The 26111-nt window shown below is 46.9% G+C and overlaps 1 protein-coding gene across 1 annotated transcript; it reads left to right on the top strand.

The window, feature by feature from the left end:
* Positions 1–25884, top strand: TM7SF3 (transmembrane 7 superfamily member 3). The gene is made up of 12 exons (XM_059846051.1): positions 1–132; positions 6717–6871; positions 8668–8818; positions 17149–17269; positions 18019–18190; positions 18505–18682; positions 19921–20007; positions 20381–20461; positions 21179–21331; positions 22425–22522; positions 23077–23239; positions 23711–25884. Exons 1-12 carry the CDS (start codon positions 63–65, stop codon positions 23971–23973), a joined length of 1692 nt encoding a protein of 563 aa, XP_059702034.1. The 5' UTR covers positions 1–62; the 3' UTR covers positions 23974–25884.
* Positions 25885–26111: the final 227 nt, after the last annotated feature.

The following is a 26111-nucleotide window of genomic DNA, read 5'->3' as shown; positions in this document are numbered from 1 at the left end:
CCGCCCCACCTGCCCGGCCTTCCCCGGCTTCAGCCCCCCTTCTCCGCTCCCTCCGCGACGCCATGTGGGTCTCGCCTCGTCCTGCGTTGCTCCTGCTGCTCATGGGCGTCCTGCGCCATGGTAGAGCCTCAGGTGAGGGCGGTGTGAGCCGGAGCGGGGTGGGGGGGCGAGTGGGGCTGTGGCCGCCATTAGCCGCCGGAGGAGCCCGGCTCGTACCGGGAACGGCGGGGCTGTGCCCGGGTCACGTCCGGCGGCAGGGGCTTGCTGCCGCTGCAGAGCCCTTTGGGGTGTCCCCGCTGCTGGCCGCTCTCCGGAGGGCGACCAGCCGTTGTCCGGAGGGATGAGCAGGCGTGCGGAGCGAAGCTGCCTGCGGCGCTGTAGAAGCGATTCGCGGTTATCTTAATCTTTCATGAGGACAAGGAGAACCACCCTTTTTTCCCCCTTTCCCTTCCTATCTTTTTTTTTTTTTTTAGTACTCTAATTGCTATGAATGCCATAATTTTAACTGTTTAATGGATAATTCGGAATAATTTTAGCCGCGTCGTTGCGGTACAGCTAGCTGATGCGGCTGGTGTAGGGCTGGATTCCCCGAACAGAAACAAGGTGGCATTCACTCCCCATGAACATAAGTTTACATGATAGGGGGAACGTGGTTAAAAGGAGGTTTGGTTTTGTTTGCTTGGTTTTTTCCCCTCCGACCGTGTACTGGTGTGCACGGGTTCCTACCACCCTAGTGGATGGTGGGTTGAAAACCGCTGTCGCTATAAAGCTAGGGAAAGGAGCAAAACCTAGAATTTGCAGCCTAATTCCTAAACTTACTTTTTGTCCGTACTGATGTAATCTGGCTTTATTGGCATGGGCTTTTTTTGTAATTTCCCTGTGTTCCTGCATGTGACTAAAATAGGAGTCCAGAATTAAGTTTGCTATAATAATTGTAGTTTGGGGAAGATTTACAGTCACTTTTTCTTTTTTTTCTGGTTAAATTCTTATCAGTTCAAATAAAGGAAAAAATAAACAGTTTCCTCACAGAGATAATTCAGAGATAAGCAATCAGTCCTTTGTATCAGGGCTGATGTAAGCCTCCTAGTCTTGGTTTTGCTTTATTTTTATACTTGCTTCTAACCATAGACTCATAGAATGGTTTGGGACCTTAAAGCTCATCTCATTTCAACCCCCCTGCCATGTGCAGGGACACCTTCCACTAGACCAGGTTGCTCAATGCCCCGCCCAACCTGGCCTTGAATGAATGAAGCTTAATTGTCCCAAAGGAGACTCTTGGGATACTTTGCAGGACAGGATTTGGAACCAGAGTCCTAGGTGTGGAAGGCTTCTCTCTGCCCAAGTCTCATGCCCAAGATCCTCATGGAGAGCCAGGTATTCCCTGTTTCTTGCAGGACCTAAAAGCTTTAGCTGGGCACCCGATGATTACAAGCAGGTGTGAGAATGAAAGCTCTGCTTTCTTAGACCTTGATGTCCTTAAGATAACTTAAAGGATGCTAACAAGCATGCTTTGTTTGTCTCCTGGACTTGATGAAAATGGGTCATGTGTTGAGTAATTTTTTTACAATATGTAAAAAGGCAAAGCAACTATGAGACCAAGCAAACTCCTTTGCCTTGAAGGCACCTGTTGCTGTTTTTCCTTGCAGGATTGAGGGTGGAGAGGGAAAGTATTTCCCTCGTGAAAAGCTAATAAGCTGTGTAATTTGTGTACCAGAGTTTAGCTGATCATTAGGGCCTTTAAACAAGGCCACTTGCTTAATGGGTCACTGATTTGAAATTGTCTTGTGCTTATTCAGTTGTGGACACCCACTTTGCAGGGATGGGCTCTGCTAACTCCTATTCCTTGAAGATCCTGCTTCATTTAAAAAGTGCTGATTAGTAAAATCTTTGCATGTGTGATAGCCTATGTTACCTCTCTGGGCTTCTGGTGGGCTGCAGCTCCTCAAACTTGGTCTTTGTGCAGAAGTGTTTTATATATTGTGTTTGTTGTCTTCCAGGGAGCTCTCCCTTCCTGAGGAGGAGTTCAACTGGCTGTGTTTGCTACATCCAAACCAGACTGTTTAGTTTTAGAAAAACTAAAGTGAATTCATAGCGTAATCAGGACTGAGTGGTGCATTTGTAAAGGGAGCTTATCTGGGTGAAACTTGTTTGTGCCAGCTGTTTAGTCTATGCAGAGATGATGCTTTAGAATGAGGAGTTCTCACAAAACTCTTCCCTCACTTTTCAGGCTGTAAAGACCTCTAGCCTGATGAACAGAATAGTCCTCTGGGATGGGAATGGTGCAGATGGTGACAAGCCACATTCTGTGGTGACATCTGCTTTAAGCATCAAGCTGTTCTAAGCATGAGTCTCAGTACATACACAGTCAACGTTCAGAAGCTTTCAAAAGTGTTCCTGCTTGTTTTGAGAGTTGGGTAGGTGCTGTATTTTTTGGGGGGTTCAGTAGTGTGGGAAGACAGACCCTGTAGCCAGACTCCCATGATCTGGGTCTGCACGGCCTTACAGGTCTGATAGGATATGGCTCCAGGCTTTATTCTGTTAGGTAACTGTATGCTAATGTTTTTCTTACTCAAACTGGTTGTCAGTCTGAGCTTGCACTTCATTAAATGTCTTCATGTGACTACTTGTTGTTGTACTCCATGCACTGGAAAGTTCTCCTTAGCTCCTGGAGTTTGCTTACATCAGGTTGTTTTGCATATCCACTGCAAGGTGCTCAGCACCAGCAGAAATGTGTTTCTCTGCACAGAACCTCTCTAGGGAAGCATACTGTTTGAGCATTGCTCTGCTGGTGAAGACTCTTCTATATAGGCATCAGGGGCATTTCTTCAGTTGTGTTTCTTATTGGAAATTGGACTGCTAGGTGTAATTAAGAACCCTGTGTGATTAACTGCTCCGTGGTGGTGGGGAGAACCACTTGGCTATTGGAGCTGGAAATGTGGTTTACTCAACGCATCAGAGCAGCCAAGAGCTTGGCACTGAATCAGCACAATGGAAACAGTTAAAACTGGGTGTAGCCTGTTGGGGAAACTGTGTCATAGGGAAGGGATAACAAGTGCAGAAGCTGTGGAGTTGCCTTGTTGTTTAGAGTAAGGAATAAGGACTTTTGATCTCGGAAGAGTTCCAGGAGGTTCTATTTCTTTGCTGTCTCTACTGGTTTTGCCCTTCATGTGAGAGAAGAGGTAGTGTGAGGTGACAGAGTGGGCTGTTTGCTCTGTTCGTCAGTGCTGTGTGCAGGACTATCTGTGCTCCAGTTCTGGTGCTGTTTATGGAGTAATACATGCTCAGTGCTCCATCTCTGCTCTGCTGCTGCTCGGTTTCAGCAATGCTGACTTCCTTTCAGCATCTGATCAGTTGATAAGCTCTGTAATAGTTTGGGTTCCTCTCATGTATCTAACCCAAAATTACTCTGATGTGTAGTGACTGTTACAGTCCTTCCTACAGGGCAAGGAAGAGAGCATAGCCTGACATCTTAGAGTGCTTCCAGACCTTCACTGTTGGAAGCAGTAAAACAAGTTGGGATGCCTGGATTTTGCTCCTGTCTCGGTTGCTGACTTGCTGGATCAACTCTCTCACTTGTGAGGTGGTGTTAACTGTGCTGCTGGTCCTGCAGACCTGTCTGGTGGGCCAGCTCTGGGCAGATCAAGCTTGCCCAAAGGAGAAGGTTGCATGCTGTGACCAGTGCTATGTGGTCATTGAGGTCTCTGTGTCCACTTTCAAAGGATGCTTGACAAGACTGAGCTCTCTGTGCTCAGGGAGTCTAATACCTGTCTGGTATTAGAACCAGAGAACTGGTGATAGCAATAGGCCTGGTGAATTGTGAGTTGGTTAATTTAATCAGTCTTGCTCCACCACCTTCCCTTTCTGTCTCAGTGCACCAGTAGTGACAAATGAGAGATGAAGAGGGCTGGAAGGGTGCTGTGGTGTGTGGCTGTGGAGCAATTGCTCTTCCAAAAACTTCTTAGAAGGTTCTGTTGCTCTGCAGTGCTCATCCTCTTTTAGGCCTGGCTGGAAGTGTGGTTCAATGAGCCTGTAAACAGCAAGTTGAACAAGACTTGTCTGATGGGTGTAGATGTTCTTCACCCTGAGTATCTGCTCTTGTGCCCAGACTTTGGGGTACCATGTGTCACATGTGCTGTTCTCAGAGCAGTTATGCAAACAGAAAGCAATATAGAACACCATACCTTAATTCACCACGCTAATTAAACTTGAGAGAGTGCCTCTGACATTTAGAGTCTCATGATCAGGCTGAAGTAGTGACTGTGTGTCCTGCTGACAAATCTGTCCTTATTTATGCAGAGGCCCCTGGGTATGGGTACACAGTGGAGGTGAGAAACAAGGCGGAGCAATGCAGCTTTTTCCCCTTGATGTAGATCACACAAAGAATGTGTATGGTCTCAGCTTTTTTCTTAAAGAACATCTAAGTGTGAATGTCTTGTGGTTCAGGAAGCTCTGCTGAAGTTTTTAAAGATCAAAGAAAAATATTTTTCGTGCATTGTAAGCATTCACTGTAAATTTCTGAGTGTATAGTCTGTGCTTTCTGAATGCTTTTCTTTAGCATTCATACTGCTACTTGCATTTGTGGTAGAATTGATCTAGTGAGGAAGGATCTGAGGATATCTGAATGCTGCTCAAGGGACTCTGAAGAATCAGAAACTGAAGGATGCACAAAGTTTTTTTTGCAGCTTTAATTTTTACGTTACTGTGTGAAAATTTGGTGTAAAAGCTTCTACCTTAACACAAACTGCAGATGATGGAGCATCTTTCTTTCCTCATGTAGTATATGAGGTAGATAATTCATGCTTTGGAAACTGTATAAAAATTATAAAGATCCAACCACGCCTCTGACCCCCATGGCCAGAAGCAGGGCTTGTCATTTCCAAAAGATTTCCCGGACTCACCCAGATAAAATCACGGCCATTAACGAGTGAACTAGTCTTTCCTGGGTGATCAGTGACCATTTCCCAGGAATGTCCAGAACATCAAAAAGCAGCGATGTCCTGGCTACAGCTGAAAGGAAGACCATTTCAAAGAGCCCAGACAGCCATCCAAGCCTGTGGACTGACTTTTGTACTGGACTGAATCTGTATAGTTCCCGTTATACACATGTAGGAACTTACAGAAATCTTAGGTCATTTCTGCTCCATGCAGAATAAACTGTATATAAGCTGGCTACCTGGAGCAGTTGGAGTGAGACTCTGGGGAGACGCTGACACTACATCAGTCTGACCCAAGTTCACCCAGCATCAAAGTCTGGGGTTGACGCTGTCTTGGCTGTGGCGGTTTTATAATATTCTATTTTTTGGTTGTCGATCTAATAAATTTATAAAATTTTTTTTATAAATTTGGCTGCTGATTTGATCATTTATAACCCTCACAAGTGGTTTATGAACCTCCATATTTTAGCTGAGGCTTTATTTGTGAGGCAGTACTGGTATTAATTGAATTTTGGGAGTGAGCATGTAAGGGTTGAAGTTCCTTCCCTTACTGTGTATGGAGTGGAGGAGGCATAACGGCTCTGTTAATGTATCAGGAGACAAAGAAACTGGCCAATGATGCCAGTTCTTGGCAGGAGAGAGAGAAAAGTAACAGGAAAGCAGAGAGTACTGGGTATAATTTCAGGTAAGTAAACTGTCCTCTCCCTTGTAAATGGGAGCCCCCCAGCGTCATCAGCAAGTGTCCCTTGGATGATGCTGCTGGTGACTCTGTTAGGGAACTCGGCAGTACCAGCCCTTTCCACCAGAGGCAACTTCATTGAGGAAGTCTGTGTGTGTGTGTGTGTTCAGGCTTAATAAGTTTTAGGTCTGTTTGGGTACAGAGGCAGGCAGAGGAGTTAAGAGAAAAGCCTGGAAGGCATTGTGCAGCCTGGCTGCAACCACCAACCAAAGAGCATCTTGTGGCTTCTGTGTGGCTGCTTCACTTTCCTCCCTTGGCATCTCCTGTCCCTGCAGCAGGGGGAGAAGCCAGGCTTGCTTGCAGGACTTGAATGACAAGCCAAAGCTGATTCTCAAAGAATCTTGTATCCCAGGTCATGTGGTTCTCTTTAAATTAAAATGACAATGGATCATGGGGTTATGCTCATTGTAAGAAGAAATGGTCTAGGTTGTGTCTAGGAAAAATTAGTCAGATTTTAGGTCTAGAGATGGGGATGCAGCAGTCCTAATGATTAAAAACCGTTTGGCAGCGAAAAATGTGGAATAGTTTCAAATGGGTTAATGTATGTATGTAAACTACAGATTTGACTCTGTCTTCTGGAACTTGACTTCAATTCCCATGGTTTGTAGGAATTCACCTGGAAAGTCTGATAGATATTGTGCAAGTTGGCTGGCCGGTACAAACATGCCCGCCTATATTTGCCAAAGATCAAGCAGTCCTCAGTATCTTCTCTTACTGACTTTCTGGAGTGTAGCTGGCGGTTGGCTGAGCTGTATCAAATCCTTACTCCTGGCAGGAAGCTCTGTCCCTGTGCTCAAGTGAGTGCCAGGCTGCAGGGCAGGTACCCTGGCTGTGCCTGTGTCTGCAGGTACAGCTCTGTGTGCAGCAGTCTCTGAAAGCTTGGTACAGCTCACAGGATGAGAGCAGCACAAAGCAACATCCTGCTCTGCTCCCAGCTGATTAATACTTGGCTACTGGAAACTTCCAGGCTTCCCTGGTAATTGCTTCCCTCTAGACTGAAAAAAAAAACCCACCCTGTATCTTCCTTTTTTTTTGTAATGCAGGTCTTCTTGAGCTCTCCTTGGGAAAATTCAGAAATGTGCTACTTAACCAGACCAATCCAGTGGAGGCTGTAATCAGGAACATCGCCAGCAATGTGACTGTGGTTATTTTTCAAGTGCATGCCCAGCAGAGTGATGTGGTGATATCCTTTGATAAGGTAAGAGTGTCACTTCTGTTAAGTGCTGCCTGTCTTTCAGCAAAGGACTTGGCTCTGGTGCATGTAGGACTAATGGACTGAAGCTGTATAAATAAAGAGTGTCTTTTACCTGCTTGGCTTTTAGACAGTGTTACTGTAGCTTCAGAACTCTTTTCTTGTACTTATATGTCATAGCTGCTATTTTGAAAGACTGAATGCCAAAGGAATGTCAGAGCTGGCTTGAAAGTGTTTCAAGGCTCTTTATTTAGTGGCAGTGGTGCTTTTTGTCATCTGGCTCTACTGACTGTTGTCCATCAGCTTGTCACATTAAAACCAGATCTGTGTGTTTGCCAGATGCTCCATAAACGATCATTTTGGGATGTTTAGTTGTCTGCTGTTCCCATGGCTTGGATTTAACCACTGCAGTTATAATGTGTTATCCCAGCTCCTTGTCCTGAATCTAATCCTCCTTTGGTAACACATGGAGAAATTCCTCCACGTACTCCAGTGAAAGCTGCTACTTCTAGACAGCTATAAAAACACTCCTGCTACTGTACCCTGCATCCCAGTAATGATGGGACAAAATGAGTCAGTAAAATACTGATTTTTGTTATTGTGGTGCTGGGAGGCTCTCACTGGTATTGGAACAGAACATGGACTAAGCTGAAGGTGGTAGATGGAGATCTGACTGCTGCAATCCAGTTCCCCTCTCTCCACCAGCACCTTTGAAATCAGAATATACTGAGTGTCAAGAAGAATCCTGGGAAGCTTAGAAGATGAATGACCTGTAACACAAGTTACCCAGCTCAGCCATCCTTGTACTAGTGAAACAGTGAGGATTACAGGGATGAGACATTACTGTTACACCTGTTCAGTCTTTGCTTGTCATTGGTAGAATCCTGCTGCCAGTTCAGATCCTCTTTGCATTCGTGGGCCTTACCAGGCCCAGGGCAGTGATGCATAAATGCAGCTGTACTGCTTTTAGGGCTGGCCTGCCTCTAGAAATATGAAATTGAGCCAGATCTTAGTCTGCCAGGTCCTGTGTGCTTCCTTGCAGCATTGCCTTGGGTAGCTGTGGCTGCCTTGGCCAAAGGCACTTTCCATGCTGAAAATGTGGCTGCAAGTCAACTGGTTGTTCCAGCTGTGAGATTGTGATACTGTCATTGCTGCTTATCTTTCCTAAGAACTCTGGTTATGGAAGGGATGGTGGTGCTAGGGATTGGGTCAGTAGTTGGCCTGGCCCCAAAAACATCTGGCATTGCTACTGTTAAGGCAGCTGTCATGCAGTCATGTCCATTCTGGTGGAGATAGGAAAGGTGCTTTGTATGCTGGTTGCCAGAACACTTCCTTGCTGCCATCTCACAACATTTTGTGGGGGATACTCCAGTCCTTTTATATTTTTACTAGTCAATCCATTGCCAGATTTACTAGCTAGATTTCACTGCAACTTGCTTGTGATTATCAGCTCTTTAGTAGTCCCACACTTGTCACTTGGGTGTTTAAACCTGAGCCAGGCAGTGTGTGGTGTCAGAGCTCTCTTTTTTCACCAGCTAGGGATGCCATCCAGAGGGACCTTGACAGGTTGAGTGGTGGGCAGACCTCATATAGTTCAGCAAGGCCAAGTGCAAGGCCCTACATGTGGAGCTGGACAATTACAAGCACAAATACACTTTGGGCAGAGCCTGATCTGTTGTAACTGGTACTGATATGTGTGCCTGGCAGGTTTGTGACAGGAATAGCCTCCTGTGATATTATCAAACTGTGATAGAAATCTTCTTAAGAAGAACTGCTTGTTTCTGTAATTTGTTTCTGCTCAGACTCCGTCGGTGAACAGCTCAGGAGTTGGGGTGGACAGAGGGCTGGTGTCCATCCTTCGGCCGGAGCAGACGGTGTGCACGTGGTACCTGCGCGCCCTGGCTGCTGGCCAGGTGCTCAGCACTGCCATCTCCATCCCCTACATGGAGAGAGGTACGTGCTCAGGGCATGCCAGTTCTGCTCAGGCAAGTCATCTGGGGAATCAAGTGCTGACCTTTCAGTCTTGCATGGTGGAAATCTGATGGCAATACGAGAAATTCTTTTGAAATGGGCTGAAAATGTTTTTATTGTCACTGCTGAATTGTGTGTTGTGTATAGGAGGTACTCTATGGTCTTGCCATGACTTAAGCCTTAGAATAGAAAACTGCTGTGCAGGTGATTATGGAATCACACATCTGTTTGGATTGGAAGGAGACCATAAAGATGATCCAGTTCCACCCCCCTCTGCCATGGGCAGGGACACCTTCCACTACCCCAGGTTGCTCAGGGCCCCATCCAGCCTGGCCTTGGACACTTCCAGGGATGGAGCATCCACAGCTTATCTGGGCAACCTGTCCCAGGGCCTCACCACTCTCACAGGGGAGAATTTCTCCTGCATATTGATGCCTTGAGAGGCTGAACCTGGAACAGAGACTAGACAGAGCTAGAGGAATAAAGTAGGTAATTATTGAAAGGCCTTAATAGATATACCTTGGGCAGTACAAGAGCCTAGGCTACAGCCAAGATGGACCCAAAATGATCACAAAATGGATGACTGGTCACGAGGTCTCAGACTTTTATAAGTTTTGGTCCCTTTTCATATTGGAGTTAATTGTCCAATTATAGCTTCAGGTCATGAAGTCCCATCCTCCTTGTTGCTCTCTTCAGTTCTCCATTGTTTATACCTTCTGGGCCTCCAACTTGTAACGGTTGTCCTTGGTCTCAGGCTGGAAAGGGATTATTTTGTCTACCTACCCTGCAAAGAGAACTTACTGACACCTAATATGAAGCTCAGAGCTTCACACCTAGGCAGCACAGAATCTGAAAAATATGAAAGCTAAAACCCAAGTGTCCTGGTTCAGGGCAAATTTGGGAGAGAACCCCCAAAGGGCCCCCCTAGGAAATCGGATTCTACCACCCCTCCCCCAACCGGTCCAGGAGAAAATACTTCCTTGGAGAAAAGTGGAAAAAAACTATTTATTAAACAAGAAAACTTAATATTAAACAATAAAACCCCTTGCTGCTCCAAAGGAGATGACAAACCCAGAAAGTCCCCTCCCCAGATTCCAGTTCAGCTCACTCAGTCCCTCATCAGTCCCTCCGGCGCTGGAAATGCCGTGGCCCAGGCCCGGCCCGGCCCACCGAGGCGAGCTGCTGGTGCTCTTATGGTTGTTCAGTCCAGAGCAGGTGTGAACAGGTCCAGAGAAAGGGGAAAAAAGGAAAAAAACGCAGTCCAGGGAACTTCTTTGCCTCAGCTAGCTAAACTAACTAAAAAGCAAGGAAAAAAACAGCCCTGTCCCGCCGTCTGTTCATCCGCAGAAAAAACACACAGTCCAGAAGCAGGAATGTGTAGGAGTGAGTTCAGTGTCTGAAAACAAACTGCGCGCCTCCTCTCCCCCCCTCAATCTTTGAAGCAAGTCTTAAAGGTGCAAAACTTACTATTCAGCATAAACGGAATGAGACGATTTGGGGATAAAAGCATCATATAGTCAACCTAGGACATTCCACCCCTTATCCCCATATCGTCAGCTTACTACTAAAACTAATATATATATTCTAACTCTATAAACACATACATCAGACATTCAATATACAGCTATACACAGACAATGGTAGTAACATTTAGCAAACAGTGATATTTACACGTAGGTCTCACCCAACAATGAGATCTCCCTGAGGTACACATCGTGTTCTTCCATCTCTTTGCATTATCCACCATGTGGAACCTGGTCCCTGAGCAAAGACAACCCCACGAATGGGTTTGTCTGTACTTGAGGCAGAATTGATCCAAACTGTCTTCCCTAATAAACCTCTGACATGTACCACTGGGACCTTGTCTCCATCTACTTTATGCAAAGGCTCAGATTGGGCAGGGCCCACTCGGTTAGTAGAGCCTCGGGTGTTAACTAGCCAGGTGGCTTTTGCCAGATGCTGCTCCCAGTTTTTGAAAGATCCCCCACCCAATGCTTTCAAAGTTGTTTTCAACAGTCCATTGTACCTCTCCACTTTCCCTGCAGCTGGTGCATGGTAGGGGATATGGTAGACCCACTCAATGCCATGTTCCCTAGCCCAGGTGTTGATAAGGCTGTTCTTGAAATGAGTCCCATTGTCTGACTCGATCCGCTCAGGGGTTCCATGTCTCCACAGGACTTGCTTTTCAAGACCCAGGATGGTGTTCCGGGCAGTAGCATGAGACACAGGATAGGTTTCCAGCCATCCCGTGGTGGCTTCTACCATGGTCAGCACGTAGTGCTTGCCTTGGCGTGTTTGGGGCAGGGTGATGTAGTCGATCTGCCAGGCCTCCCCATACCTGTACTTGGACCACCGCCCACCATACCACAGGGGCTTTAGTCGCTTGGCTTGCTTGATGGCAGCACACGTCTCACAGTCATGAATAACTTGAGAAATACTGTCCATGGTTAGATCCACCCCTCGGTCTCGTGCCCACTTATAGGTGGCATCTCTACCCTGATGACCTGAAGCGTCGTGGGCCCACCGAGCTAGGAATAACTCTCCCTTGTGTTCCCAATCTAGGTCTATCTTTGACACTTCTATCTTTGCAGCCCGGTCTACCTGCTCATTGTTTTGGTGCTCCTCATTAGCTCTGCTCTTGGGGACATGGGCATCTACATGGCGGACCTTCACAGGTAGCTTCCCTACCCTAGCAGCGATGTCTTTCCACTCATCGGCAGCCCAAATCGGTTTTCCTCTACGTTGCCAGTTAGCTTCTTTCCACCTCTCCAGCCATCCCCACAGAGCATTGGCTACCATCCATGAATCAGTGTAAAGGTAGAGCCTTGGCCACTTCTCTCTCTCAGCAATGTCCAGGGCCAGTTGAACGGCCTTGAGCTCTGCAAGTTGGCTTGATCCACCTTCTCCTTCGGTAGCTTGAGCAACCTGTCGTGTGGGGCTCCATACGGCTGCTTTCCACTTTCGTTTCATTCCCACAATGCGACAAGAACCGTCAGTGAAAAGAGCGTAGCGCGTTTCTTCCACTGGCAGTTCATTGTATGGTGGAGCTTCTTCAGCACGTGTCACTTCTTCCTCTTCATCAGCAAGACCAAAGTTTTCACCTTCTGGCCAGTTTGTAATTATTTCCAGAATCCCAGGGCGATTCAGTTTTCCAATATGGGCGCGCTGTGTGATCAGAGCGATCCATTTGCTCCATGTGGCACTGGTGGCATGGTGCATAGAGGGAACCTTTGCTTTGAACATCCACCCCAGTACTGGTAGTCGGGGTGCCAGGAGGAGTTGTGCTTCAGTGCCTATTACCTCTGAGGCAGCTTGGACTCCTTCATAGGCTGCTAAAATTTCCTTCTCTGTTGGGGTATAGTTAGCTTCAGACCCTCTGTAGCTTCGACTCCAAAATCCAAGTGGTCGGCCTCGAGTCTCCCCAGGCACCTTCTGCCAAAGGCTCCAGGACAAGCCATGGTTCCCGGCTGCAGAGTAGAGCACATTCCTCACCTCTGGTCCTGTCCTGACTGGGCCAAGGGCAACTGCATGAGCGATCTCCTGCTTGATCTGGGTGAAGGCTTGTTGCTGCTCAGGGCCCCAGTGGAACTTGTTCTTTTTACGGGTGACCAGGTAGAGGGGGCTCACAATCTGACTGTACTCAGGAATGTGCATTCTCCAAAAGCCTATGGCACCTAGGAAAGCTTGTGTTTCCTTCTTGCTGGATGGTGGAGACATTGCTGTGATCTTGTTGATGACATCAGTGGGAATCTGACGCCGTCCATCTTGCCACTTCACTCCCAGAAACTGGATCTCTTGAGCAGGTCCCTTGACTTTGCTCTTTTTGATGGCAAAGCCGGCTTTCAGGAGAATCTGGATAATTTCCCTTCCTTTCTCAAACACTTCTGCTGCCGTCTTCCCCCATACAATGATGTCATCAATGTATTGCAGATGTTCTGGAGCCTCACCCTTTTCTAGTACACTCTGGATCAGTCCATGGCAGATGGTGGGGCTGTGCTTCCACCCCTGGGGCAATCGGTTCCAGGTATACTGCACTCCCCTCCAGGTGAAAGCAAACTGAGGCCTGCAATCTGCTGCCAGAGGAATGGAGAAAAATGCATTGGCAATGTCAATAGTGGCGTACCACTTCGCTGCCTTGGACTCTAGCTCGTACTGGAGTTCCAGCATGTCTGGCACAGCAGCGCTCAGTGGTGGAGTCACTTCATTCAATGCACGGTAGTCCACAGTCAATCTCCATTCTCCCTCAGATTTACGCACAGGCCAGATGGGGCTGTTGAAGGGTGAGTGGGTCTTGCTGACCACCCCTTGGCTCTCCAGCTCACGGATCATTTTGTGGATGGGGATCACGGCATCTCGATTCGTCCGATACTGCCGGCGGTGCACTATCGAGGTGGCAATTGGCACCTGTTGCTCTTCCACCTTCAGAAGTCCTACTGCAGATGGGTCTTCTGACAGTCCAGGCAAGGTGTTCAATTGCTTGACGCCCTCTGCCTCTACAGCAGCTATTCCAAATGCCCATCTGAATCCCTTTGGGTCCTTGAAATACCCACTTCGGAGGAAGTCTATGCCTAAAATGCATGGGGCCTCTGGGCCAGTCACAATAGGGTGTTTCTTCCACTCATTTCCAGTCAGGCTCACCTCAGCTTCCACCAAAGTGAAATCCTGGGATCCCCCTGTCACACCGGCAATAGAAACAGACTCTGCCCCCACATGTCTCGATGGGATTAATGTACATTGTGCACCAGTGTCAACCAAAGCTTCGTATTCTTGTGGTTCAGATGTGCCAGGCCAACGAATCCACACAGTCCAAAAAACACGGTTTTCCCTAGCCTCTACCTGGCTAGAGGCAGGGCCCCTCTAAGCCTGGTTATCCTTTTTTCCCTGGACATATGTCTTGGAGGTTCCTTCAAGGGCATCAAAAATATTGTCATTATCATCATATATGACAGTTCGGTTACTGGCTACTGGAGCTGCTTCCCTTTTGGAACTTCCTCTCTGAGTCTTCAGTTCACGCACCCGTTGTACCAGAGCAGCAGTAGGTTTTCCATCCCATCTCCTCATGTTTTCTCCACTATCACGCAGGAAGAACCACAGCTCAGCTCGTGGGGTGTACCTTCTCTCTCCATCTGGGGAGCGTCTGCGTTGGGCACCAGAACCTCTGATCTGTACTGCTGAGATTTGAAGAAGGTCTTCCTTAATCTCCTCTCTGAGCTTCTTGTGATTCTCCTCTATCTTATCCTCTAACCTCTGCAGACGTGTTTCCACTGCTGCGATTCTGGCATGTGTCGGGCCATGCACAGCGTCTGCATACGCTCGGAGTTTCTTTGCCATATCCAGCACGGTCTCCTCACCGTCATCTCGCTTCATTATTGCTAGAGCAGAAGCATATTCATGTGGCCCGAGTCGTACAAGTTTTCTCCACATTACAGATGTGCATGGTACCAAGTCTGGATTTACAGTGTTTACATCATCCGAGAAGACAATCTCTGCCACTGCCATTTCCCTCAAGCGTTGGATCCCTTGCTCTATGGTCTTCCACTGTGTTTGCTGCATATAGAGATCGTCTGCACACAGGTATCTTTGTGCAACACTTCCCAGGACCCGTGCCCAGAGGCTGTGAGGGTTAGCCCCCCTCATCATTCCTTGGTCAATGACAGGATCCTGTGACAGGGATCCCAAATGCCTGGCTTCACTGCCATCCAAAACTGTAGCCTCACCTGCAGCATCCCAGAGACGGACTAACCAACTAATTATGGATTCATCAGGTCGCCGGGTATAATCCTTCCTTAGGCCACGAAGGTCCTTCAGGGAATAGGACTCCATATTGGCTTCTGAGGCTGTATCAGTTTCATTAACTTTGGGCTTTTTATCAGTAGTTGGTGGTGAGGGTCCTTCCCCTGGATCATCATCGTCAGTCACTGGCCGATTGGTTTTGCTCGTGTACTTCTTTCCTGCAGCAACTGCCAGTGGCTTAGGCTTACTGTCTGGTTCAGTTCCAGCCTGAGCAGTTGGAGTGTTGGCTGCAGCCTGAGTGATTGGAGTAGCTGCTGCTTTATCTCCCTGCCTGCCTGCCTCTGTCTGCTGCCCTTTAGTATCTAGCAGGGTGCGATAAGCGTAGGCCAGGGCCCAGCTTATTGCAATGAGACTTTTTTCCTTACAGTCACCATGGCATTTCTCTTTCAGGTATTTTCCCACCTCAGCTGGGTTCTGAATTTGTTCACATGGAAAATCCCAGTCTACAGGATCAGAAAATTCCTTCAGGGTTTGGCCCATATTTTCCCATTCTCCACACCACTCATCATTTTTCATGCCTGAGTCTACTTCTGGGTCAGGGGTCTTGTCAGCTCCTCTGGACATCTCAGCCCTCATTCTAGAGAAGCTGCAGACCATATAGAGGAAGCTTACCACATTAAATGCCAGAAACATGGTCTCCTTAACAGTCAGGGGAAACTGAACATTCTCAAAAAGTGACATAACAGATTCAGAGGAGAAGAAGGAAAGGAAAGGCTGGAAAGTCTCATTCCCTGCTCCTCCTCTAACAAACTGGGTGCAATTACTAATAAATTCCCAAAACATACTGCCGGAACTAGGACGCGGGGTAGGACGAAAAAACCATACACCATACATATTGTAAGCAGACTCCAGCAACCTTGTAAATGCCCTATAAATCATTATCACCAAGGCCAGCAAAATAGCTATTCCAATCCGTGCCCCTGTACTGTGAAACTTACGTCTTAGGGACAGTAATCCTAGTGACCAGAAAGGTACTGAAACCTCAAAAAGGCTTATAGACCAGAACCACATGAAGGCCTCCACCCCAAGAGACAGTACGAAATCAAGCAACATGGCTACTGACTGCTTTAACTCACTACAGAGCAAGCACAACCAACATGCAATCAATAATGCTTTTTTCCACTTTCTCGAGCCACGCGTTGGGCGCCAATTGATGTGTTTGTCCTGGTTCAGGGCAAATTTGGGAGAGAACCCCCAAAGGGCCCCCCTAGGAAATCAGATTCTACCACCCCTCCCCCAACCGGTCCAGGAGAAAATACTTCCTTGGAGAAAAGTGGAAAAAAACTATTTATTAAACAAGAAAACTTAATATTAAACAATAAAACCCCTTGCTGCTCCAAAGGAGATGACAAACCCAGAAAGTCCCCTCCCCAGATTCCAGTTCAGCTCACTCAGTCCCTCATCAGTCCCTCCGGCGCTGGAAATGCCGTGGCCCAGGCCCGGCCCGGCCCACCGAGGCGAGCTGCTGGTGCTCTTATGGTTGTTCAGTCCAGAGCAGGTGTGAACAGGTCCAGAGAAAGGGGAAAAAAGGAAAAAAACGCAGTCCAGGGAACTTCTTTGCCTCAGCTAGCTAAACTAACTAAAAAGCAAGGAAAAAAACAGCCCTGTCCCGCCGTCTGTTCATCCGCAGAAAAAACACACAGTCCAGAAGCAGGAATGTGTAGGAGTGAGTTCAGTGTCTGAAAACAAACTGCGCGCCTCCTCTCCCCCCCTCAATCTTTGAAGCAAGTCTTAAAGGTGCAAAACTTACTATTCAGCATAAACGGAATGAGACGATTTGGGGATAAAAGCATCATATAGTCAACCTAGGACACCAAGCCATCAATATCCAATCTAAATCTACCCTCCTTCAGCTTAAGCTGTTACCCCTTGTCCTGTCATCCCTAGGCCCTTGTAAAAATTCCCTCTCCAGCTTTCTTGTAGGCTCCCTTCAGGTATAGGAAGGCTGCTGGAAAGGTCTCCCCAAAGCCTTTTCCAGGCTGAGCAATCCCTACTCTGAACCTTGATCATAGGAGAGGTGCTCCATCCCTCTGGTCATCTTCATGGTCCTCCTTTGGACTTAACTCCAGCAGGTCAACATCCTTCTTGTGTTGGGGTGGGGTCTTGCCAGAGCAGACCAGAGGGGCAGGTCCCCCTTGCCTGGCCCTGCTGCCCACTCTTCTTTGCATGCAGGATGTTGGTGTCTGTCTGGGCTGTGAGCACACGTTGCTGGGTCATGTCAAGCTTCTCATCAGCCAACATCCCCAAGTGCTTCTCCTCAGGGCTGCCCTCAATCCATTCCCCACCCAGCCTGTGTTTGTGCTTGGGATTGCCCTGAGCCATGTGCAGGACCTGGCAGGAGCTTGTATCCTTCCATCGCAACACTCCAGTCATTGGAGTCACCCATGTGTGGGGACCTGTCACAGGCTGCAGTGAAAACCTTTTGCTGCCTGCAGGGCCAGAACCTGATGATTTTCTGTGCTCAGCAGGTGGATCGTGCCTGCAAGTGTGTAATTGCAGTTATGTTCTCTGTGTTCTAGATCCTATTCCTGGGGGCTGCAATCTAGAATTTGACTTGGAAGTGGATCCAAATATTTACCTGGACTACACGTTGGTTGATATACACATCAAGTTTGCCCCTGCAAACTTGGGATATACCAGGTGTGTGGAGAATTTTAGTGCACTGTGCAAGACCTTCTGTCCTGTGTTAGGCCAAAAGGCTAAAATAAGACCCTGCTGTAACAGCTGAACCATCCAGCTGCTGGCAGGAATTTTGTTTGCTGCAACAAATGTAAATGGGGAAAAAGAGGAGGGGAAGAGGTACTGCATAAGGGAGATAAAGGTTGAGAGTTACATCTTGTGGGGGAGGTTATGCAACTTCAGAAATGTAGGCAGTCAGTAAATACTGGATCTTTCAATTTCCTGTAACAGCTTAATTTGTTTGAGAAGCAATTGTATGTTACAGCCAGTTTTATTTCTTTCCTGGTAGTAAAGCATGATAATGACCCAGAGTTTTGTTTAACTTGAGACTTGAAGTTAAAAGGTGTTATTTCCTGAATGGTACCTGGTGTCACAAGTGATAGGCAGGGAATGGGGAAGACTCTTCAGAACTGCATGGAAAGACAAACAGTAATGCTGTGGTCTTTGGCTGTTGTGGCCTCCTGGAATTCTTGTTATGGCAATTCATAGGAAGCTGCAAGTGTAAAGGCAGGTACCAGCACAGCCACCATTTGTGCCAGGGTGGTTCTGTGTGATGCTGCTGTGCCCTGTGCAAATACAAATACAGTCCAGCTTTGAGTTAGCTGCTGGTGTGCACCTCTAAAGAGTAGAGGCAAACCCTGTGGACAGGTAACTGCTGAAAACTAACGTTAAGGTCTGGGGCCTTGTGGCTGATGTGCTTTTCATTGCAGAGGAGCGAACCCCCCCTCCTGTGATTCAGGGACTGGTCAGAGCTCTCGCTGGCGGCTGCACTACGATGTGTACCAGTACTTCCTGCCTGAGAACGACCTGTCTGAGATGGTGCTCATGAGCCACATACGGAAAATGTCCGGGGTGCAGAGTGTCAGAGCCAATGGCATTAAGGTGAGCCTGAAGCACTGAGTGCCAGCCGTGTGGCAGTGGGGCTCTCTTGTATTCTCCTCCCCTGTGCTTATCTTCCTGGAGGGGAGATGTGAGCAAGCGCCCTGGCCCTGCTGGGGAGTGTAGTGGCAGCCTTGCCTGCCTCGGGGGCCAGACCTGGGTCAGTAGGCTGGTGGGGAACCTGAACTGTGCCCTCAGGCAGGGAGAAGCGAAACAGGAGTGGGAGAATCTTCTCCCCTGTCAGAAAACACAGTAGTGCTGGAGGGAAGGGTTCCATCCTGTGAGCCTTTAACAGAGGTATTTATTTACTATTCCAGATGCTTACACTGACAGCTGATGACAAGACCAATGTCTACTTCTCTTCACTTCCTGGGCAAGGTGTGATCTACAATGTCATAGTGTGGGATCCTCTCTGGAACAGTTCTGCTGCATACATACCTGTGCATACGTATGCCTGCAGTTTTGCTGACCTGGTAGATAACTGCTCTTCCCTCAGTAAGTTGGGAATTTATGTCCTTGCCAACTCCTCTGCAGCTTCTTGTGCTCCAACATGCCAGATGTGCTTTAAGATTCTTTTTCCAATGTGTGCAGGAGATACTTGTTTTACACTGTGTATATTTTGTTACTTTAGTGAAGTCTACTTCTTGATTAGGGAGAAAGACTAAGGAGAACCATTGGCAATTAAAGGTTTAACTTAGTGGGAGTTTAGGATGTGGCATGCAAATGTAACTCTGACCTCTGTAGTGCCACCCCAGTTTTGTCCATTTCAACTGGTTACATAATTTCAAATAATTTGTAGGAGTGCAGATGCTGGATGTGAAGCTGAGCTAATAAAACACAGACTAGATTAGGCCCCAGACAGATTTTTCTAACTCTGCTGGTGCTAACAGGAATCCTGCGGGTATTTTGAAAGGAGGCAGTCATCTAAAATAAGAGTGAAGATAATGTCAGCTGTAGTGGAGTGACTATCAAATCATGCTGCTTTGTACAAAGCTGTGTAATGATGGAATTTGTGCAGAAACAGCAAAGCTGCCATTCCCATTATGAATACAGAAGGGACACGAGTAATTGGTAGAATTTGGTTCATAAAGTAAGGTTTGTTCTCATTATTTTCTTATATACTGTAACACAAGTGACTGTCGTCTAACTCAATGTTGTTCTATGACAACATGAGACAAATTATCTAGGCTAAACCTCTCTAATTCAGAGCACATGGAAAATATAGGTTACTTCTGCAGATAGCTTAAATATAGGTAAGAAATTCAAGAGAAGATGGAGGTGAGCTATAATGGGATGCTGATGATCGTTTTTGTTGCATGGCAAATGTATGAGGGGGAGACAAATGGTGAAGGCTGCAGTGAAGCCTATAGCTGCTGCCTGGGTCACTAATCCTATAGCATTGATTTTTATAGATGACTGGATGTCCCTTTTTTAAACCTGAGCAGAGACTTTTCTGGCCAATTTATATCTGTATTATAAACAAGTTACATCTACTTACAGAAACTTCTCTTGAATAAGGAGGAAGCTCTTGATTTCTTAATCAGTCTGGGACTATTTCAATGTTCTGTTGGCGATCTTACCAAGTCAACTGTTAATTCAGGCATTGCAGATCTGGCAGAGTGGCAGCTCTCAAGTTGTCAGTAAAGTTTGTGACAGCAACCTGACCATACCTTAATCTCTTTGTTGGGACGACTAGGTGGAATGCTCTACTAGACCTACCTTTCTTCTTGTAGGTAAACTCTCTACCAAAGTATTCTTCACTGCTTTTGCCGTTCTTGGTCTTTTCACCTGCTTTTTTGGACACAGATTCTGGAAAACAGGTACTGAATATTTTATCTCATAAATCTGGTTGGAACTTCATAAATGTTATTCCGTGTAACTTAGAATGATGGTGTTATTACCAAGATTCACTTGATAGTGATGCTGTGCCAGTTAGGTCCACTGCTTTGCATTTATGGCTCTGAGCCTTTAAGCTCAGAGCAGGAAGTTTTTGGGATGCAAAGAATAGAAACCTAGAACTAGGTTTGGACTATCTGTAGTGCTTGAGGACACCCCTGTCGAGAACACAATGTTGTCTGGCTCTCCTTTTGTGAACTGCTATGTTCTTTCCTCGTTGTAATATGAAGATGTCTGAAGATCCACTGAAGTGGGCTTGGTATGAAGCTTGCTAAATACTTTTTCCTTCTTCTCTAGACTTATTCTTCGTGGGCTTCATTGTTGCAGCATTTGTCTTCTTTGTGTTCATTACCAGGGTAACTGGCCTTAGTTATGATGGTGAGTAGATGTGAAAGAATATCGTGTGCTCTTCCCAAACTCTTGTTAGGAACCATTCAGGTACAATCTCAGTTGTGCTGTTGGCCAGCCACAGGAAGGGAAGCAGGGTGTTGCCTGGGTGCTTGGGCTCTGATTGCCATTAACAGCTGAAAATGCAACACGGTAAGTGTTCATTCAAGCATCACAATGATGCAGAATTAGTAGCTGGATTTAATTTCAGTATCTATCCAAGGGAGATAAGAGGTGTTTGGAAACTGTGGGAATTTGCAACATACTTTCTTCCTACTTTACAATGCATGGACCTCTGTTTCAGATCAAATGTAGGTTTCATCTGTAAAGTGGAAGTAGGTGGTCTGTGCCCAGCTTGTCAGACCAGACACAATTAGTTCTTTCTGTCTGTGCTACCTCATAGAATTCCTTTTTTTGATACATGTGCAGTAGCTTGTAGCCACCTGAACTCCCTGAGAGCTCAGGGAACTGATGTACACGGATGGTGCCAAGGCCTCCATTCCAGCCCCACCCGCCACTCTTTCAGCAGCACATCCCCAGCTGCAGGCTGGCATCTGAGTGAAGTGCATGAAGCACATTCTGATACTTTTGTTACCTCATGCAAACTCACTGAAAAAAGCCAAACGTGTATGTAAATAAAGCTGCTGAACATGTTCCTGCAGGAACTGAAGTTTCCAGGATGATGGAATTTTCTCTTCTCTCTTTCAGTTCGTCTTATTTTGACGGCAGTGGCTGGAATCATTGGAGGCCTGCTCTTGGTTGTGAGCTGGTGGAGATTTGGCTCTGTCCTGCTCAGCATGTTTGTTATTGGACTTGTGTTGGGATTTCTCTTCTCATCAACGCTCTTCTTTACTCCCCTAGGTAAGCACGGTAATCCTCTGCTTGGTGAGTGCTGTGTTCCTGTATGCTGCAGGCACACTGCAATTCTCAAGAGTGAATGGCACTCTCTGGTTTATCTTACTGGGATGTTTAATGTTCCCTTTCCAGTACTGGGAGGAGTAGAGATGTACCTGAAACTTCTTTAGCTGTGCTATAATTAAAAGTACTTGGGGAAAAGGCAACTGATTGTTTTGCAGAGGACTTGGTGACTCTTCCTATTTAAACTGTGTGCCATGTCTGTAACACCAGCTCTGCTGCAGGCATGCACTTGCTCTCTTGTCCTCTGTCCAGAACAAATCCCAGTAGAAAATCTACAGTCTAATTTGAAGGCTTCAGGCATAAAGGCCTTAGACAAATTGCTTAAAAGCCAGTAGGCCTGCTGAGCTGGAGTCCCTCTGGGACATCAGAGCATCAGCTATTGTAATTTTCAGTCTCAAAAGTTCTCTTTTTGAGGTCCTTTGGTGGAACAGATTTTTGTTCTCCAGTTATCTATGTTTGACTCAAGCCGTGATTCTGTGGCAATCCATGCAGTCCCTGGTTGCTCCTCATAAAAGTGGAACAGTGACTCAGCTGGAGGTCAGCTTATCCCCTCTGGTGAATCCACAGGCCTTAGAAGGCAGGGGGAGCAAAGAAGGGTTTGAGTGATTTAATTTTCCTAAAGCCCGGAAGAATTTGTTGCCTGGTGGTGTGGTGATGGCTACATTTGCACCATACTTTGGAGTCTGATGCAGATTTTTAGTTTGGAAACCCACAGAGGCAACAAATCAGCTTTTTATTGGGCGGCAGTACTCTGGTGCTTTTAATTCTTACGAGGTGAGGAACATGTACCTTGTCAAAAATCGTTCCATGGTCAAGATTTGCTGTTCCAGCACAGAGTACAGGACCTGTACTCAACTAGGACAGTTTTTCTGTTCTTGATTAACTATTCCAATGCATCTTAAACAGATTTGAGCTCAAAAGCTGGGCTTTTCAACAATGTACTCCAGGTATTTTTGAATGTACAGAAAAAGCTGACCCCTAAACACTTGTGGAAAAGGAGATGTTTCTCTCACTGCTGAATGTGGTGTCTTGGCAGGAGACTACAGGGTCTTTCGTGACGATGTGGTGTTCTGGGTGACCTTTACTTGTGTAGCCTTGATGATTCCAGTGCTTTTTGTTGGCTGCCCAAGAATTGTAAGTAACTGTGCTGTCACCTCAGAAGGAGGGAGGGAGAAGGGGGGATCAGACTTCTTAACGCAAAATGTCGTCCAGTGTACAGAAAACTTAGCACAGCTTTGTGAAGCTCTGCACAGGTCCAGTTGCAGGCAGTTCCTGTTTACCCCCACTTATGCTAAATGGTCCAGAAGCTAAGGAATTACTTATTTTGCACACAGCATCCACTAAAACCAGCATTTAGTTGCCTTTTGCTATCTTATCAGCTTGGCTGGATCACAGGTGTGTGCAGCTGATTTATCACAGAAGAACTGATAAAAATTACAAAATACTTGTCCAGAGAAGCCGTGGCTGCCCCATCCCAGGCAGTGTCCAAGGCCAGGCTGGAGAGGGCTTGGAGCAACCTGGGGCAGTGGAAGGTGTCCCTGCTCATGATAGGGGGTTGGAACTGGATAGGCTTTCAGGTCCTTTTCAATCCAGGCCATTCCATGATTCTATGATTGTACTGTCTTAGGTAGGTGGGGAATAAAGAGTGTTAATCAGTCTCCTAAAGCTGTGTTTTTTCTCCCTGCTAGCTGAACATCTTGGCTTCTGGAATAGTGGGCTCTTACACGGTGGTCCTGGCCATTGCTTGTTATGTCTACACAAGCCTTGCTTACATCACCTTAGACCTGCTCAGAAGGGTCCTCAACAATTACTTCAGCAGAGCTTACACCAATGTGCCTTTTCAAAGGAATGGTGAGTCCTCCTGAGACTTGATTCTCCTTTTAGGGGAGGAATCACTGCCTCTTTGGTTCTGTTGTAAACAGTAGAGTGAGGGCAGGAAGGGGGTGGAAAGAGAACATAGTACAGTGTGAGATTTAACATCCACATGAGAAATTTAGGCCTTCAAAAGCAGTACTGAGTAGACTCAGAGGCAGGAATCTTCCTGCTGGTGTTGTGACAAAGGCCCTTGTGAAAGTTGCTGCTCAGACTTGTGCTGGCAGCTTGCTGAGGAGTGTGCAGAGTGGGCAGTCCAAGGCCTAATACAGTGAAGAGACTCTTCCCAACTCCCTGTGTGTCCTGGCCTCTGCATGGAGTCACTCAGGGCATCTGAGGGTGCAGGGATGATACTTCATTCCTATCTGTCACAAAACTAGTCCAGTGTTTGTGCTTGGGAAAGCAAGGAATGTTCTGCTTTGCTACAGGAATCTGTTTCTGTTTTTCCAGACTTCATCATCCTGTCAGTGTGGGCAATGCTGGCCCTCAGCGGGGTCACTGTGCAGCTCCGCCGGGAGAGGAGCGAGGTGCCCTTCCCACCACATCCCTATCTCACCTGGAAGAGGGAAAGGGAGCGTAGAAGCACCAATGTCTTAGACCCCAGCCATCATATCCCTCCCCTGAGAGAGAGGATCCACAACAAGCTGCTGCATATCAAAGAGTTCTTCCAGAAAGACCAGCCAGCTGGGGAGAGAACTCCACTGCTTCTGTAACTTGCCAAATAACTGGTGGGAAGGGAGAGGGGGAACTGGGAACGGTGAGATGATTACCAGCAACCAGCCAGTGGTGCAGGATTTACCACTGCTAATTTGTCCTGCTGAATAAGAGATTGCTGCTTGGCAGAGCGGTTCAGTGTCCAGTACACTACATGCTGTTTGTGACTCCTCTGTAGCACACTCTGCCTGCTGCAACCTGCTTGTGTCCAGCTGCAGAATCCTGTACTCGCAGCCAAGGACAGGCATTGATTCTGTGGGGTCTACTTTGCTGTTTGGGTACGTGGAATATCAAACAGGCCTTGGAAAGCAACCTGCTGATTGTTCTTTTCGTGTGGAAATGTCTGCTGAGGCAGTGCCCAACTCATTCCCAAGCGTGGGCAGCCTGTCCAGCTGTGAGGGGAGGGACAGGGACTGGACATACAAAGAGTTCTTCCAGCAGGAACTGAGCATCTCCTTCTAACAGGCACAAAACATGTGGCTGCAGACACGCTGGTTTCCAAGAAGTGTTACTGAACCTTGCAAGTTGAACTGAGTGACTTGAATTGAAACTGCACTGAGTTAACTGTTGTACATGCGCACTGTGGGGCTTGGGAACGGGAACTGATCTGAGACAAGAAGACTTTTTCCTTTGCTTTTGGGTGGTTTTGTAGCAAGTCATCTGGTCTCTGTGCAGAGATGGCTGCTAAGAGAAGCAAGAGGTTTGTCTCCCTGTTTGCTTTCTGAACAGCCTGTGTCTTGTTTCTGCTCTGGTATAGTATCTTTTTTGATGGTGCTGTTATAAAAGAAAGAAGTAAATAAGCTTCTTGTAGCAAATTGCAATTTTTTCCCCCTGGAGTTGGCTGAAACACTAATTATTTACTTTTAACCATCTTTTAATTTTGCCTTTAAGGGGTGAAAACAGCATTCAGCTAGCAAGATACTGACCAGGAACCTTGCTGACTGAATGTGTTCCTTACCTATTTGAATTGCATCTGCCCAAAGCAGAATGTAGTATAAAAACAGATGAGGGACCAATCTCATGTGGTGGCTTTATGCTGTTCCTCAAAAAAAACCCCAATAGCCATTTTCAAAATGTCAGCTGCAGCAATGTGGTTTTGGCTCATCCCAAAGAGACCTGAGGGTGTTTTACCTGTGCTTGTCCCTTGTGCCCTGTCCTGGTCTCCAGTGGGGGTCTGTCATGCACTGCAGGATGGCTTAAGTCTCATATGCTGTACCATGACACAGGGTATGGTGATTCTTCCTCCTTCTCCCTGTGTCTGAACCTTCAGTGAGGGCAGATGAGTGCACAGTCCTGCCTGTGTGAGGTGAGTGGCTGCTCTGGTGCCTGCATGGAGCCTCCATGAGGGAATTCTCCAGGGGCAGAAGCTTAAGCTCTCAACCACCCCTTGAAATTCTTGGTAGGAAATCTGTAAGAAACAGCTCTTTCTGAGGAAACTGGCAAAATCACTTTTTCTGGGAACTTTGTTGGAAGTTAAAGCACCCTGGCATAGACAGGAATGAATTACTTAAATGGCTTTTCTTTAAGGAGTTGAGAGCTCAAAGACAGTGTCTGAGGTGACTGAATCCTTCTGATGTTTAGAGACAAATCCCATCCTTGCTTGGAGCTGGACCATCTGCCTTAAACAGCAAAGCAAGGCTGCAATCCTGTGGTTTGGCTCTGGTTTCCCTGTGCTGTTGTGTGGCACATGGGGTAAACAAGGAGCTCTTCCCTGGGTCTCTGCCCATTGTCCCAGCACTCATCCTGAGCATGTCTCTGCCATGTGTCATGGCAGGCATCAAAACCTTCTGTGGTATAGAAATGCTCTTAAACATGTTTACCTTGGTGGGTTTTTATAACTGCTGCGATTGACATTGTCCAAGAAACAAGTTTAATTTTATCTTTTATAATAAAGATGTCTTTTCAAAGAATATTGAAACAAAAGGGGTCTCTTTGAATTCCATGATGCTTTTACAGTTTAGCTTCTGCCTTTGATCTTGTATGGAGAGTTTGCTTTGAAAAATTTGTTCTGGCCAAGGGCTGAGGTGGGGGAGCTTGGCTGGCATTGCAGTGACACCCAGAGGCTGAGAGTGTGGCATGTGCTCTGGGCAGCCACTGAGGGGAGCGCGTGGTCCAGAGAGGCTTTTTGTTTTGAGAG

This window comes from Haemorhous mexicanus, chromosome 5 (genome assembly GCF_027477595.1).
Source record: "Haemorhous mexicanus isolate bHaeMex1 chromosome 5, bHaeMex1.pri, whole genome shotgun sequence".
NCBI classification, from domain to species: domain Eukaryota; kingdom Metazoa; phylum Chordata; class Aves; order Passeriformes; family Fringillidae; genus Haemorhous; species Haemorhous mexicanus.
The sequence above is the reverse complement of the archived record's forward strand: the minus strand, read 5'-3'. Positions and strand labels throughout refer to the sequence as shown.

Coding starts and splice junctions, on each gene's coding strand:
- TM7SF3 (XM_059846051.1), top strand. CDS start 63: ATGTGGGTCTCGCCTCGTCCTGCGTTGCTCCTGCTGCTCATGGGCGTC. Junction 17,270..18,018: donor GCAAACTTGGGATATACCAG/GTGTGTGGAGAA, acceptor TTTTCATTGCAG/AGGAGCGAACCCCCCCTCCT. Junction 20,008..20,380: donor ACACAGATTCTGGAAAACAG/GTACTGAATATT, acceptor CTTCTTCTCTAG/ACTTATTCTTCGTGGGCTTC.